This window comes from Achroia grisella, unplaced genomic scaffold, assembly GCF_030625045.1.
Source record: "Achroia grisella isolate CSIRO2021 unplaced genomic scaffold, CSIRO_AGI_Agris_v1 utg779, whole genome shotgun sequence".
NCBI lineage: Eukaryota > Metazoa > Arthropoda > Insecta > Lepidoptera > Pyralidae > Achroia > Achroia grisella.
The window spans coordinates 3,763,330-3,781,284 of NW_026713019.1; the positions used below are offsets into that span (position 1 = coordinate 3,763,330).

A 17,955-nucleotide genomic window follows, 5' to 3' on the forward strand; every position below is an offset into this window, starting at 1 on the left:
AATACGTATTTTTAGCAAATAACATACATAAATAAAAAATTACCAGACCGATGCAAACAATTATACTCATGAATACAAATGAATACTACTATAATGAATACTTACCATGCGTGGAATAGAACCCGCGATCTTTTGGAAGTAAGGTAAACCGCTGGACCACCGAGTTCGTCTCACGCTCTAACGTTGCTATGTTGGGTTTACGTTGAAGATTGAATATTTAAGAAAAAATCTACGAGTCATCTAATAAACAACGAATAAATTATTAAACTTTTGTGAGAACTAATGAAAATTAGGTATTTCTAACGGTCAATCAATGTAGGTGTACTTCCTCGTATTATGCTAATGGTAGATGCAATGGTCCTTCAAATGACTACTGAAAATATAATGGAGCTTTTGTGTCCCAAACTCGGTTGTGTCATACTCAACTACTACAATACTTTAACTCAAATATATTATTAGTGGAAGCACAGATAATGGTGGAAGTAATGTGTTTTTATATTTCACTCACTAAGATCTTTCAAGTGACTACCATATCCGTGTTCTTACAAAGGGCCACTTGCCCCAAAGAGGATTATAGGTTTATAGGACTTAATCCATTATGTGTTCCAAAAGTAGATTGGTGGGTTGTGGTACTTGTGGTCAGTGGTCAGACACCCTTTCATGTTACCAAGAAAGACACTACTTGGACGTAACTTACTTGGTTATTTTAACTATAGTCGTATATATATGCTTTATGCTTAGTGTTAAATATGAAAGTGTATGTAATAATACGTTATCCGTAGCGTTTCGATTTTTTAAAATACAATTTTTTTTTAAATATTACAATGTTTTAAGTTTTTATTTGGTTTTGCGAGTGTTTTATGTACAATAAAAGTTGATTGTAAATGTGAGTGTTTAAGCATTTACCTAATAAATACCATTTCATTTCATAATGTGGAGATAACTTTTAAATTGCAGTATAAATAGCTATTTTACAATAAAAACTAAATTTTAGTTTACTTACCCATTATTGTAGTACTTATATTAGGATTTCCAATGTACATATATTTAATTTTGTTATCAAACGGCTATATAAAAAAACGTAAAGTATTATGGAATATGATTATATACCTATGTATGGAATATGATTATATACCTATTGATGGCATTTAGTGACACAATAAAGAGGTACTACTTTTTATTCTGTCAAATTAGTGGATTGACTTTTCTGCAGGTATGTACATTAAAATAGTGTGGCGGAGACTGCAATACGACTATGAAGATAATCACGTATAATATCCTATTGTACATTATGCGTGATTGGTTTCTCAGTCAGTATGAAGTCAGTGTAAGAGTATGTGGAGCGTGTGACCGGGATATATGAATATATATACTAGATACCTGTCACATGTGTCTAATTACTTTAATACCAAGTATTGGCGTCTGGCTGGCGCAAACTCTTTTAATATTCTATTTCACTTTGATACTAATTTAACAATGAGAATATTGTATTGATATAATATATTTCTAAATTATTATTGCTAATTATGTGGTTTTATTTATTAAAGACTAACTGTTACTAATAACTTCATTTGCATTAAGTATCGTCTCCTATTTCACACACTTCTAGATAATTTTTAGATTCTATTTTTTAATATCTAAGTGCCCATAAATTATAGTCGTCTAGAATTTTATTGAGAACTGTTAAACTATTTAATCGTGAAGATAACAAACGGATAGACAAATTTTAAATAATATTTTATAAATATATCACAGTTCATTTATCCGTTATAACAAGATTTAGTACTAGTTCTTTCATTTATCTGTCGTTGTTCTATCAAAGTATGTATTTAGACGTCATTATCTATCTATTATTTATTTTAAATTTAGAAATACGTTGCTATATCTTAAGAACCAGTTTCACAACAATATAAAGTTTTAATTAATAAGTTCATGAGTGAATTCGGTACTTAGAGTTAAGTCCTTTCGTTAACTCCATTTGCATTTCACATGATTAACCCTACTGAGTGAATCTGAAACATAAACTCGAGTTTACTCAACAGTTAAGATTGATGTAGCTAATCGGAACTTTACTAAGATTGACCTATCGATTTATGTATCGAGGACGTATAGTACCATATTAAAAATATTTGGAATGCTGTTATAGGCGGAGTAAACAGTAGAAACAGTTATAACAATACTTCAAAACAATATTATCTTATCTGTGCTCAAAATTTACAATCATTAAGATGTTATTAAAAAAATATTTGTTTAAAGCGAAATTCCCTTATTATTCGTTCATAATGTATTAGTTTCGTGGAGATATACTTTGTAAATAACTGTGTACTCAGTCTCATCTATTTTAGCCGCCAGTTTGCTTTTCTTCTGTTAAAGATTGAGAAAAGACTATGAAATTACAATATGAGTTCGTATGACGTGCAAACTTTTTCCTGCGGAATGAGTCTTATTAGTGACATATGACTCCGTGATGTCTCTGATACTGTTCATCTACTCAAGCATCGGTTACCACTTACCATCTGGTCGTCAGCTTGTTTACCATTGAATTAAATAAATTAAACTTCTTTGTTAGTTACAAATAAGAAATCAAGTCTTTCCTATTTATTATCATGATTGACTCCTATTTAATTAGAACTATTATAAATAAAAAATTACGAAAGTCATGTATATTTATAATTATTTAACTTACTGGATAGTAAATAGAAAAATGTAACGCAAGGAAAACAGTAATCGAAGATTCAATCTCAAAGACATAATATAAAAGGTAACAAGTTAAACCCAAAGGCAATCATAACTCATCCTTGGTAAGGACGTAAGACCCAAAAGTTAACACACTCAAGGCTCTGTTCGTGGCCATGAAGTACCAAGTAGGTACTCATAACAATTATTATAGAAAAACTATTACATGGACTTAATTTAATAGGAAGGATTTATTTTTCGACTTAATAAGTAGAATTTCTCAATATTATTGTATTTCTTTATTTCGGCAAATCTTTAGGATATACCTAATTGTAGATAACCCTATTATAATAAGACTATTATGCTATATATATATTAATAGTACAGATGATCTATAATACCTTCGTAATGTATAAACCGATTTTTACAATCGGATTTATTACTAGTTCATTTCACTTTTAGTTCGGTATTAATTTCGTTACTTCGCCGGAGTAGACAATTTAAAAAGATGTCTGAGACATCAGTCTCACCTATTCCACCCATTCAACAGCATATGACAGTGAAATTGCAGCACACGAGGTATGATATCTAACTGGTGCTTATACCTGTAGTGCTGTTTATGTATACCGGCAATGGAATATACCATCAGTTGGGCTGTCAGCTTGTTTGCCGTTCCATTTACTTCAGTTACATGAAAGTCATTGTTGTCAAGTCGTTGGTAAAGAAATCTTGAATTACATACAAATTCCACGGAAGTTACTTTAATTATAAAAGTTCGTAACGGTTACGACTACGATGTAAGTTACAAGGTCTTGTCTGCCACACAAAACTTCGTAATTTATTAGACCCTACATGTACACTGCCTGCCTTCGTATATACAATATTAGTAGGTAAATAAGCTGTTTCGTATCCCGAACCTCCTTAGTGTAAGCATGTTGTATCTCCGGCTTACTTACTGAAGCAAAGGGCGCTTGGTGGTCATATGTGACCACTTAAATTTCGAATTTATAATAAAAAAACAATTGAAAATAAGAACTGGAATAAAAACGACGCTCCGCTATTTTAACAATTTCAAAACAAGAAATGATTTATTTGATATAATATAATTGTTTTTATGAAAATATACACTATAGAGTGCGTGACCACTAAACAGACGGGACGTGCCTGAGCAACGGTGAGTAAGTTTGGTGTTACATTGCTTACTTTAGGGTGTTCGGAGTGTGGAAGACGTTTTTCCAGGTCGAAATCGTATTTCTCCTTCATTTTCCATTAATTATTTTCTTTTCGAAATACACAGCCCAATCTCTATTTTATTTTTACTTTATAATAAGTATTCGTAATCCAACATAGGCTATATAAGGTTCCAAAAAATACACCTAAGACTAATGTTTCAGGACAAAGGTTTCACTTATTTTAAATTTTTCGCCGTAACAACAGTCCATGCAACAGCTTAATTTTTGAACTGAAGTAATCGTAGCTGTGAAGACGACTTTGTACACAGTAAACATGGACTTCTTCTAAAAGAAAGAAAATATTGATCACCTATATAGAATCATTAAATTATAGCATTCTGAAATTATTTAATACTGTTCACAAACGTTTCTAGAAAACAATTTCGATATCATTTGTATAACGCAATTTATTTACACGTAGTAAGTATATTGTCGAATTAAATTATGTTGATTAAATATTTTTTTCTATATATAAACTTCATTTTCGTCAAATGAAACGAATCTTCAAAGAAGAAAATAAGAATATTTAATCAATTTTCCATTTCACTGACAGAATTTTCGGCTCTTTTCCAGAAATTTATTAGATAAAACACTGAAAATGTCTTAACAGTTCTTCGAATCGCACCAAATTATTATTTTGATATTGAAAACCGATAAGTAGATATTAGGTATTTTTTATTTATATGACTTTGCAAAGAGACGATCTAAGTATTGTGGTTGATTGTAGACATAATATTCAATTTGTAATATCTTTGTCGGACTTTATAGGTTTTCCATGGTATACAGAACCCACAAAATTAGCAATCGTAAATCGTAGAATCTAATATATATATATATATATATATATATATATATATATATATATATATATATATATATATATATATATATATATATATATATATATATATATATATATATATATATATATAAATATAATATAACATATATTTTTTATAATTGGTGTTATATTATGATTATCTTAGTGTATAATGATATAAATATCAATTTTAGATTTCCGCCAATGGGTGGAAGTCTAAAATTGATATTTACATCAGTATTATAGTAAGTTTTCATCATGTTTCCATGATCAACTAAAAAAAATTAATTCCAATACTCAAACTCGTAATGGTTTTATTGTGTAAGGAACTCATTGTACCAAGTCTAATATAAATAATTAATTCCTTATCCTTTGAGTACCTAGTTACTTTGATCTGAATTCAAGTACGTACAAGCACTTTCTCGTTAGAATTATTGTATAAAATAAATAAAGTATGAATATACCTTAAACGCTCAATAAATTGAAATATTTTATTAAAAAAAATATGGTTATTATAGAATAAACATTTTTATTTTCTATCAAGCTAAAGCTAAAAATACAGAGAATATTACCGCTACTAATTACGATGTTATTAATTTTTAATAGATGATTCTTATTTTAACCATTATATTTTTTTTCTATTACATTATTATATACACTATTACATTTTACTTTAATTGCCATTTAGTTCCAAACTAATAACAATTGCACACTGCTCTACTATATATATAGCGTAATAAAATCCCTTGAGAAGTCTACATCCAGCAATATCTTGTAATGTATTTAGTATTTGAAATATGAAACCCTAAAACCTACATGGAAATCAGTGTCATTACAAGAAAATTTTGAAGTACAAATGCACTGCATCTTGTTTCAAAGCTCCGTCTTCCTTATTTTCATACATTATATACAGGGCGTGATTACCACATTTTAATGCCACATCCAAACATATTTCTATATTCTATATTTCCAAATCCTAGCTAGCATAGACATTTGTAAAATTTTTACATCGTTTTCGCAGGTCTAGCGCTTTAGCACACCTCTTTACTTCCGATGGTCGCGGGTTCGATTCCTCGCACGGTACAAACATTTGTATTCATAAGTATGATTGTTTGTATCGGTCTAGGTATTTTCTATGTATATTATGTATGTATACAAAAAAAAGTATTTGTATCAGTTGTCTAGTACTAACACAATTTTGTTCACCATGGGACTAGATGTCAATGTTTTAATTATTTTTATTATTATTATTTTAACCCTTTTTATCACTAGACCAGAGAGAGAAAATATATGAAGTCCAGTCTAAAATTTACTCAAAATTTTGTGTTTCAGTACTATAAACATTTAGTTATTGCATTTATTTGATAAAGTAATACCTGTGAGAGGCACCACACCTTACTCATATGTAATTATAATGTTTATACGACTAATCGTTACTGAACATTTAAAAGAGAGATAAGCAATCAGCCAACAGGTTAGTGCATACACTATCCCTAATAAGATAACAGTCACGCAACCGCAACAGTCCCTAAGTACACCTACACTATGCGAAGTCAAAATATTACTTTTGTTATTATATCACGATTAGTGAATAAACTTTACAAAGGCAATTATTTGGTTCTTTTGTTTTTGTTAAATGACTAAACTTGACGCGAAGTCCATACTAATGTCATAATTTCAGGATTAGGTACCATTAGCTCTCAGATCAATGTGGAAACTTTACATAATCTGCCAATGGACACTCTCCATAATTGGGAAGGTAAAATGAAGTTAAGTTAAGTAAAATGAAGTTTTAAATATACATTTTAAATATTTAACCATTGTGTTACCAACTTTACTAATGTATCATGTCAGGCGAACCTCCTGCTTTCGAAATCATTATTATTAATTCTAGGTAAACTCGTTACATATTGTAACTGACCTAGCTTCCTCCTGATTCCATCATCTTCCACAAACGCAGTTAGGTGCACTATTCAATATTCGTCCATGGAAAAACAAAACTATAATTTCAGGATTATTTCAATTGTCAAATAAGTTGTGAAAATTTACAAAGAAAAAGTTTTAGTTACAAATGACCATTGATAATTTTTATATCTTTCTTTTGATATTTGTAAGTGTATATAGATCACAGATATTATTTATTACCAGAATTAATGATTCTAACTGCAATTATAGTGGTTATATTATAGCCGATTGTTTTAAAAGTATGCACATGGACAACACTAAAATGTCACTCATGGTATGGACTCATTACATTTCTAACCCTTAGGATTAACCTTCTTGTAATCTCTTTGTGTAAAGGATTATCTTGGCCTGTTAACCCTTTCGATAGAAACACGACATGGCGCTGTTGTTCCGTGACAGAAATGGGAAAGACGACTGGACTTTGTCGTACACACAGAACTACTTTAAGTTAGAAAAATATTATTTGTAATAATCCTGTGTATCCACAATAACAAAATCTAACAGATCAAATATATTTTTTTTATCCCATAAATAGCCGTTACCGCTTTCTAATGTGAATACTGTCTTACTATCTTTGTTTGTTACGTCTTAATTTTTTAATTACAGTTTTATATTACTGATAGAATATAGTATAAATAATAAAGATTATTTTAAAATGAATTCATATAAATAATATCTAATTGAATAAAATAATGATATCTAGGAAGTAAATATTAAAATCTAAATGAGAGTACCTATTATATCTTACTTTATTAATTATCGTTAAAATATTTTACATATTGTCTATGCAATTACATATATACAAAATTTTAATTTTATATTTTTAATATGGTAATTACAATAACAGAAACTATATAGTAATGTAAATATAATATTCAAAGTGAATCTTCTTTTCTTTGATCTGTACAATCCGGAAAAATATTCTTGTTTCCAACAATTTTTATTAATTTAAAAAATCATATTAAACACGGACATATATATTGAATTACTATTAGATATATCACAGGATAACAAAATCATAAGAATACGCATCATAAAAAATATAATTGTTATGCTTTTCACCATTTTGTGACATAGATTTTATAATTTGTAATGAAATATCTATGTATTTGTTATATATATGTTTATGTCCTATTAATAGTTCCTGTTCTTTAAGTACTTAAGATTACATGGATGCTGAGTGGGTGATTCAGTATCTCAATAACGTAATTTTGATGATGGGTACTTATGGGACGATACATGTTTGCAACGAGTGGAAGCAGAATTATTATAAAGCTTGAAATAATAGCTACCGTTGTTTCAAAACATTATTATAGCTTTTTTGATATACGGTCTTACTTTTTCATCTAATATAATCCATTTAAAACAAACCATAAAATCAAGTTTTATTCACATCATGGTCATCACTAAATGAAATCCTGTTCAAACATTTAAACAAATATTAAACGCTTTATTCCTTATTGCTTTTCACTAAGCTGCGTCGCATCTATTAGCCCACTATAACGTGATCTCCAGTATTTTGTAGTATCTGACAAATCATACCCCAGTATCGTATATTTTGAATGCCGCCAGAGTTCATATTACATTAGTTCTAATTTTATATAACAGTTGACACAGTGCCAAAGGGGTTAATTGATTAGCCAGTGCTAATTAACTAAATTGTGTCTACTTCTCTGTAATGCAATGTAGGCTATTTATACTCTTAATATTATCTACAGGTATAATTGCCGATGTAGACATTAAAACGTCAAATATGTACATATGAAATGGGTAATTTAAATTAAAATTACACACACAAATACTACAAACAAGGGTATGTATGCACGATAATTGTAAGATGCCGAAATACGCTTATACAGTTTGGTTAGGCCGTTTAGATATTAATCTATCTTCCACATACTAATACTTTAGTTGACTGATAGACTTCAGATACCTATAATCTATCGATCACCTATTTGCTTAATTTAGGTCTAATACGTACTAGAGTGCTGAGACATATAACTGGCCGCTAATAATGTGAAAATTCTTTTAAATAAAAAAGAAAAAAAAGAATATATGCCGCCGTATTTTGTAACTGTTAGTAGTACATCATAAATACAAACGTTTTTGTGAACCCCTTTTCGTCATTAAATAATTATTTATACCTACAGGCGTTATACAACAGTACTGAAAATATTCTCCTAGATGATTATACCGTCTGCGTTTACTGTCATATAAACTATTTCGCGAGTCGCATTCGTTATATATTTCACAAAAGACTGTCTCCATTTTCGTTCTATCCGGCGTCTTCTGCATGGACCCGGTGTGACTTTAAGTTTTTATACTATAATAGTTTTCTTAGTAGACAAAGTACAAACTTTCCTACTTTTGGGTTAGGATATAAATAATTTTTCCTGGATTATGATTATTACATATACCCATATAGTCTCAAGGACATAGGTTACTTTTTAATGCGAAAAAAGGGTTTAATGTCCAAAAATGGTAATGCATTTTTATGCGGTTGAATACACACTTATTATAATAAGCTTAACTAAAAAATTAGATATTTTGGAAAGTCCACTTTATAATTGTGGTATTAAAGTTTAATTTCAAAAACAAATTTCTGAATTACACCAGTATTGTACTAGATATGCGACTTATTAACGCTCATATGTCATAAATAAACATATATGTCATTTGTATAAGCAGCGCGCGCAACTGATTATTGTCAATCCGTTGTATCCTTATGAATTTAAATGAATAAAATCAATTTTATTTTATAAATACATAAATATAATCCTGGTATAGCCTATAACTGATGACCCTGCTCTTGGACAAGAGCGTAAGAACATATTATTAATATTTTTGAAGAATAAAACAACATATAATATTAAAAATGTTGTCAATACATATGAACAACATTTCCTTGGAAGAAATAACATCTACCGTTCCATCCGAGCTATTTTCGGAATACGCGTTTCTCCATTCTGGCAATCCAGTAATCAGAGATATGGTTCGCGCAATAGAGGATAGTTTGCAATTTAGAATATCACATCTATTATTTTGATTTAACAAAATTTTATTATGTTATTAGCCAACTGGACCACCAATTTTCAAAAGAATTTAAAAAAATGTTTAAACTGTTTATTAAATATAAATAAATATGACATTTAAATTTGTAAATATCATATTGTCACCATTCAAGGGGTAAAATAAAATAGCAGATAAAAGTTTTTATGGAAATTCGTCATATTTGAAGCTAGAACGATGAAGCTTTTTTTCTTACGATTTTTTGGGTCAGTTTATTTAATATCATACTTATTAGACTCGGCTATCACTTTCACTTTTAATATTTTATGAAAGTGAAAGTGACTCTGTCTGTCTGTCTTAAAACAAACTGAACTGATTTAAATGAAATTTAAAGTCTAGATCTTGAGATAGGACATAGATTACTTTTTAATGCTAAAAAGGGTTATAAGAGACTGAAAGAGGACTTTTTTAAAAGTTTAAGCTTCAATCTTAATTTTTTGCGTATTGATTAAACATAATTAACGAAAATGGGTTTAGGGTCAGGGGAGTTAAAATGTTGTATGCATGTATTGTATATATTTAAACAAAAACTTGAAACCCATTTTTTCTGTTGAGAAAATATCTATCCGGCAGCCATAAATGGTTACAGTATAGCGACATCTTATCATTGGTGATGACACTAATATAAGTAGCATTTTATACTATGAAATAGTTGTATCTTATGTATGGAAGATCTTTATTTTAAAGATAGTAGTTTGAAACTTAGTTTTTGGCTGTTGATTGAATTGTATGGAATTATGTATGGAAATTTCATTTTTGAAGCTAGAACGATAAAACTTTTTTATAGATTATTAATATATATTTTTTATTATTATTTGTTTTACGCGGACGAAGTTATATATATATATATTTATGACAGGTAATAATAAAATAGATTTTTTTTATGTAATCGGAATGGCAAATAAGCAGACTACCACCTGGTGGTAAGAGACAATCGTCGCCTGCACCACCACTTCGCCTATATACACTACCACTCGTGGATTACCATTTCAGAAGAGTAAGATGTTACTCCCCCATCAGTTTTAACGTTTGGAAAATGAACTGAAAATTATGAGAGCTGTAATTAAAATGTAGGTAGAAAATCCCGCTGAATTCTAAGATATCAAACTTTTAATTTAAACTTGGTAGTAATGGAATATTAATGAATATGTAATACAGTGCCGGTTTGCCTACCATTAATTAGTGGCTATAGCGTTTGATGAAGTATTTTCTAATTATATTTTATTGTCTATTTACATATAAAACTTTTAGATTGAACGATATGAAACGCATAATCATAAGAATAATTAAAAGGAACTGTAAAAAGAGTAGGTATAAGTGCAATAGTTGTAATCTTTGTTATATAGCTGCAACTAAATTTAATTTTGCTTTGAATGAGCAATGCTGTACTGGAAACTTTCCTATTTAGTACACATTAATAATATAGTTACATAGGTTTTAATACGAGCCCACTCATCATGACACCAGTCAGCTCGTCGTGACCATCGCTAATGCACCCTAGTCAGAGCGTCGATGAAACTAAATTCCATCATTTACCATAAAATTATCCGTGTAACTATATTCATAGCTTACACTTATTTTGGTCTAAAGATTGTCCATCTCAATCCTTAAATCTTGAGGTCTCTATTTTGTCTTCTTTATCTCCAAAAGCAAACTCTTGTTCCACTTTCTACTTTAAGAGATTAAAATGATTAAGATTTTAATCTGTAGGCATTTAAATTCAAAGAATATATAAAAGAAGTTATTTAACAAAGAATTCAATGTTTTTGATTGAACACCGAGAAATGTATCCCCTAAGGGTACCTAATAATAGATATGTTAATATTACTTAGCAAATTACAAATCTGGAATTTGTACCTAGCTTACAATTATATTTTATTACTTAAGTAAAAAGTGTCCCCCTTTTATACTGTTATATACATATTTTACAGATTACATTGTGTTATCTCAGCTAAGAAGATTCGCTAACATTAACTATCTACTTGTTTAGGTACAGGAATAAATTCGTTAATCCCAACCTGTAACTAACTAAGAAATCACCATTTTTATTTATTTCAACTAAAATTCTTAATCGAATAGTAATTTGTCAACATTATTTTAAACAAATCTTTTATTGTAACTACGTTTCTATTAAAACTGGAGTACTTGTATAAATATCAGTATAAATCGTATTTATGAAAATTATATAAATTAGTAAACAACCAATTAGAATTAAAAGTAATATGTGGTTTACAATGGTATTCATAGAACTCATGAAAAATAACAATGCTTATATTTTATAACAATATAATCCAAATTTATTCATTTTTCCACCCAGTCAAATCACGTCCACATACGTGTACAGCTGCGGGGAATATTTTATATCTTTAAATAAGGTATAAATATTCTATTATTTTATGACTCGTATCTGTTTCATACAGAGAGTGACCTGGAACCAAATAAATTCAGTATCCATGCAATCAAAGAGTATTTATTTTATTTATAGCTTTTTTATGGAGGCGTTTACTACATCCCTAAAAAAGGGGTATCATGGGCAATAGCTATCATGTATTGTGACACATTTAATATACGATCTTTATTCAGTGTCTCTGAGTATATGACTCGTGACGTTCAATTCTCGGTTAGACCAGTTTCTGAAAGGACCTATTTTTTAATTAAGCATTGAGCGTTACCTTTTATAATGCTACATATGAAAGTGTTCACATTAGTTTATATTATAACAAAAATAACTGTAAGAATTACATAATCAAGTATACTACTGATATTATTTCTTTTCTAATCATTTGGTCCTATATACAGATTGTTTAAACTTAAATTCTATTGCAGTTCTCGGTGTTACCTTTGCTCTTAATTGGAGAACACTTACGTGTATTTGATATATTGAATATAAAATTGTGGCAATAACTTTATTATATCACGTATTCTATTTTTTTGTAATGGAATAATAAACGTAAGAAGCAATATATAGATATAATACATAATTATTGTTTACTCCTCGTAAGTGGACTATATCTCTCAAAACTTTGTTTAGAATTTAAATTTGATACTGTTTACTTGTATTACAAACTGCGACTTCTAATAATTAAGAATACTTTTATAAATATTGTAAGTTCTACATTAGTTTTATTTAATTTCTGACTATTATTTAGAAACTGATAGAAAAGAGAGTCGTGGCTATTAAGAGTTCAACTCTGACCTATCTGATATTCAGAGTGAGGGAAACATGATTAACAAACCAAATTAAACCGAGAGACGATAGAACTTGCTTCTTGCGACGTTGAATACAAATATATCTAGGAAAATATAAGTTTAGCAAATGTTGTGGCCAATATAACGTCGACGGTTGATAATGCATCTTAAAGTAAACTTTTAAATAAAAACCTGCTCAAACTTCGTCACAATAAATTTATATTAGGGGTACCGCCTGTCATTTTGTAGATAATTGAATTAAATTTCGTAATTGTCGTTGTTTCGTTAGCTTTTAAAGTAATACCAGTTATGACAACACCGTGACAACTTTGATGGGAAGCCCAATCATAGAGATAAATTTTCTATCAATCAATTTAAAGTTAATAACTTTGAAGAAGCCATTTTAGAGGAATCAGATTATTTTCGCAAATAGACTTCGTTTACCGGTCTGTACTTAAATGTTTCACTCATAACTTAATTTAACTTCATGATTTATTATATTTGCAGACAATATTTAAAATAAAATGATCTAATAATAATCGTATAATATATCACTATATGGGATCAGCCATAAATAAATTATTCCTTTATTTATCTTTACACTAGTGACTGAGGTAGGTAGACACAACCAAATATTTTCTATTTAATAAACTGGACTTAGACGTATTCCTAAAGAATAATGTTATTGTTATATCATACTCTTTATATAATGAAAACAATATTGATGAGCCCATTGATTTCACCCAGTTTTATTCTCGATTTGCTAAGCTGAAGAGTAAACGTTACTATGAGGTTGTATCCCACTCAAGTGTAAACGAAATATCTCTATATCTCCTTTGGAAAGTATACACTCTATCTTGAGGAGATAAAGACCATCGCTCATCTCGCGCAACAATATGTTTCAACTGTTGTCCCTGAGGGTCTAGGTAGCGAACTCTGAAGAAGGGCGAATACAATAAATCTATGTAGGTCGCAGTGTTACAGCACATGACAATAACCCAAAATACTCAATAATAAAAAGAAACCTCGACTACGAGTTTACTATCGGTAGATGAACGGTACATGTACTATATATATTCACCGTTTCACTTCCGATGGTGGTAGGTTCGACTCCTCACATATTTATATTCATAATCAAGATTGGAGCGGTCTAGGTGTCTTCTATACATATTATGTATTTTAAAAAAATATCCATTGTCAATTACCCATAATACAAACTCTGCTTACCTTGCAACTAGATAGCTTTGTTTGAATTATCCAGAAGTATTATTATTATTACTATATATATGCTTATAAAATGTCTACAATATATTAAATCTGCTATTCTGTATTGTGCTCCATTTTGAAAATTATGACTGTGTAAATTTACATCGACTGACCCTAATACCATGTGAACAGTAGTAACACCGGCATAATTTATTCTATTAGATGGCGGTTCTGTCTGACATTGCGAAATATTGCCGAAAAGTAATTAACTTTACCCTTATTAATCACCTTAAAGCTTGTTAGGAATACGTCACTTCAACTTTCCATCCACTTCATATCCAACTTCACGAAGATAATTTGCATTCGGAATTAATGTCGAGTAGGCACCTTTACATGGCCAGAATTATTATACGCAAGCACTGAAATATCATTTACAGGAGGGACCAGAGGAACCACGCAAAATGTTACACTAACCATATGTGTGGGTATCTATGTTCACCAATTTTAACAAGCAATGTTCCGATTTTTTTATGTAATGTATTAATTTTTAACTATTATAAATCTAAACTGGAATGGCAAACAAACTGACCACGCAACTGATGGTGGTAGATATCATAACTAACAGAGGCAGAATACATTCATAAGATTAAATATTTTAATTATTTAATATTATAAATATAAAAAAGTTATGATCGTAGTATGTCTATTATATAATATATAGTTATAAAGTATGTATAAATGTGTAATAATTCATTAATTTATCTAATGGTTGACTGGGAGAAATGCCTCTTGGTGTCAAGTCCACAATGGCACCTTTATTTGTGTATTTGAGCATTAGTTTTAATAAATAAATAATTAATCATTTAAAAATTTATGTTAATACTTTATTAAAAAACTAACTAATACCAAGTCCAGAATTATTAAGAATTACAATTATCTGAGATAAGTTTCAAATTCTTTGAAACTCTAGGATCATTAAAATTATAGATCGCGTAAGCAATATCTTATATAGTATAATGAACTTCGCTCATTATCCAAAAGGGCAATACTTGTATTCATCTTGTATAAAGTTAAATTTTCAGACAAGAAAATATACTACAACGCCGTTATTCAGCTTTTTCAGACTATTTACTTCTCTTTTCAAAAACTCTCTATAAGTTTGCGTAGTAGTGTTATCTCTAGCGTAGAAAACACTTATATAAAAAAGATATTCTTAATGCAAATGCATATATAGTTTGTTTGTGTCATTTCCTTAAAAGATGAGCGAATTTTAAACACAATGTATGAATAATTTTATGTTTCAATGTTCAATAAAATGTTAAAATGTTTAATAATATCACACGGCATTAAGCTCGATATTTACGTATACTAGTTTTATTGTCCAATAAAGTATAAAAATAAATAAATGTAATTAATCTTTACAAATTATGTTAGAATAAGTATTAATTTATGCCTTCGTCTTTTTATATTACTATAACATGCAATTAATAATTATTAAATATTTTTTTTCGGCGGGTAGTTAGAGTCAGTGACACATTGTGCTCTCTATTAATATTGAAATAAAATAAAATTATACATTATATTTCAAAATATTTAATTGTAAATTATAGTTTTACATACCATAGTGCCATTAAACAAATAAACATTAATATGTGCATGTGTTAACTTTTAAATCTTTCACTGCCTTGTCCTGTCGGTTAAACAACAAGTTCTAAATCACTAGAAATCCAATATCACTTTTATTATGGATAACTACACACAAATCCTAGAAAACCAACAAAGTTTTGAAGCCAACTTATCAAAGAGGATGCTTGAATTTGAGCAAAGGCTCAACCAGACGACGCCCGATTACAACAAAACAGTGGCTGGTATCTCAGATGAGTTTCAATTGTTCAAACGGGAAACCTTGAGTATCTTTAGCCTCCTTCGCCAACAAATATCTGGTCTTGTTGATGCTATTGATGTCATGGAGATGAGACACCGTAGGAAGTACCTACTAATTGGCGGCATCTCTGAAGATGTTAAAGATGATAATTTGGTAGGCTTTGCATCTCAACTCATAAGGAATCAGCTAGATTTGCCACAAGTAACTGTTGACAAGCTGACTGTGTGTCATAGACTGGGCAAGCAAAGTCAGGGGAAGCCACGGCCCACACTGGTTCGGTTTGCGGAGGCCACCCTTAAGTCTGTAATATGGAAGAAGACGGGTTTTAGGGGAACTCCATATTCTTTATCCGAATTCCTCACTCGCAGGCGGCAATCTCTCTTTCTTCAAGCGAGAGAACGGTTCGGTATGAGAAAGTGTTGGACATTTGATGGCAATATAAATGTTTTAACGCCTGATGGCTCGAGACATCGACTTCGTGGTGAAGAGGATCTAGTCAGGCTTGCAGAGAGCATGGAAGATCTGAAGGATGGCTATGGTGTCGCAGTCGCAGCTGAAACCGATTGTGGGCAGTCATCGAATGCTTCTCCAGAGGCTCGTGGCAAGAAGACAAAGCGAGCAGTCAGGAAGAAATGAGTCTTCATTGTATGACATTATTGTTCTAGTTCCCATTTTAATTTCTCATATGTATTCCCTATTTATTGCGCACTAAGTATTACCCTCAAATTTGTTTATAATTTGAATCTTCAATTTTAAAGAATTCAGAGTATGACACAATTGCACAGGTTATCACTTTAAGACACGGACTGACTGACACCTGACAGTTACTGTAATGTGACATATTTATGTCATCACATTGTCAGTCAAAATGTATTCGATTTGGTTTCCTGTGATTTTGCCATAATGTGCAATTATTTGTTTTTTGTTTTTTATTCTTTGTTTGGGTTTTTTTTTTCTTATCTTTTTACTGCGCTTTGATGTGTTTTATTATAAACAACATTTCCTACTATTGTTGACCGGCGGGACATGCAGCAATAAATTCTGCTTGTTCTTTTTATTAAACTTATTTATTTAATTATATAGGATAATTTATATTTTTATTTATTTATAATATGTCTGATGATGATTCTTTTTTTTCAGCCTATGAAACTAGTTTATCTTCGAACTGTAGCTCTGACTCTTTTCATGTACCTTATACACTTAACAATTTAATAACAGATGTTACTACAAATACATGTTCTTCATTTAACGTTTGTCATATAAATGCTCAAAGCATACCCTCTCACTACTCTGACCTTATTGATACTTTCCCTTCTTCTTCTCCTATGCACGCCATACTCGTTTCTGAGTCTTGGTTAAAACCATCTCTCTCCTCTTACTCTTACTGTCTCCCAGGTTATGTTCTGATACGCAATGATCGTGTTGGTAGAGGTAGTGGAGGCGTCGCTATATACTTGCGGAGTGACATTCCTTTCTCCATCTTATGCAAATCAGAACCTGTTTATACTGCTTCTGCTGAGTATATTATGTTAGAAATAACGATCAAGGGCATTAAAGTGGTTCTTGGAGTGGTATACTGTCCTCCGTCAGTTGATTACTTTTGTCAACTCGAATCAGTTCTGGAAGCTATCTCAACGGATTACACACATCACATAATCATGGGTGATTTCAATACTGACCTGCTAAAAAGCACACCACGCTCTCAAAAACTTCTTGATATAACTAAGTCAGTCAATTTTGCTATTCTTCCTTCTGGACCTACTCATCGTAATCACCTTTCTTCTGACACATGGCTTGACTTAATAATAACATCTTCTCAGGATCATATTACAAAATACGGTCAGTTATCCGCCCCTGGCTTCTCGAAACATGACCTTATTTATCTACTTTATAAATTGAAACCACCTAAGTCT

The 17,955-nt window shown here is 30.2% G+C and overlaps 1 protein-coding gene across 1 annotated transcript; it reads left to right on the plus strand.

Annotated features, from left to right (window-relative positions):
- Positions 1 to 15,858: 15,858 nt before the first annotated feature.
- On the plus strand, positions 15,859 to 16,807 carry LOC131850809 (uncharacterized). Its single transcript, XM_059201171.1, has one exon. The coding sequence runs from the start codon at positions 15,902 to 15,904 to the stop codon at positions 16,676 to 16,678; it is 777 nt and encodes a 258-aa protein (XP_059057154.1). The 5' UTR covers positions 15,859 to 15,901; the 3' UTR covers positions 16,679 to 16,807.
- Positions 16,808 to 17,955: the final 1,148 nt, after the last annotated feature.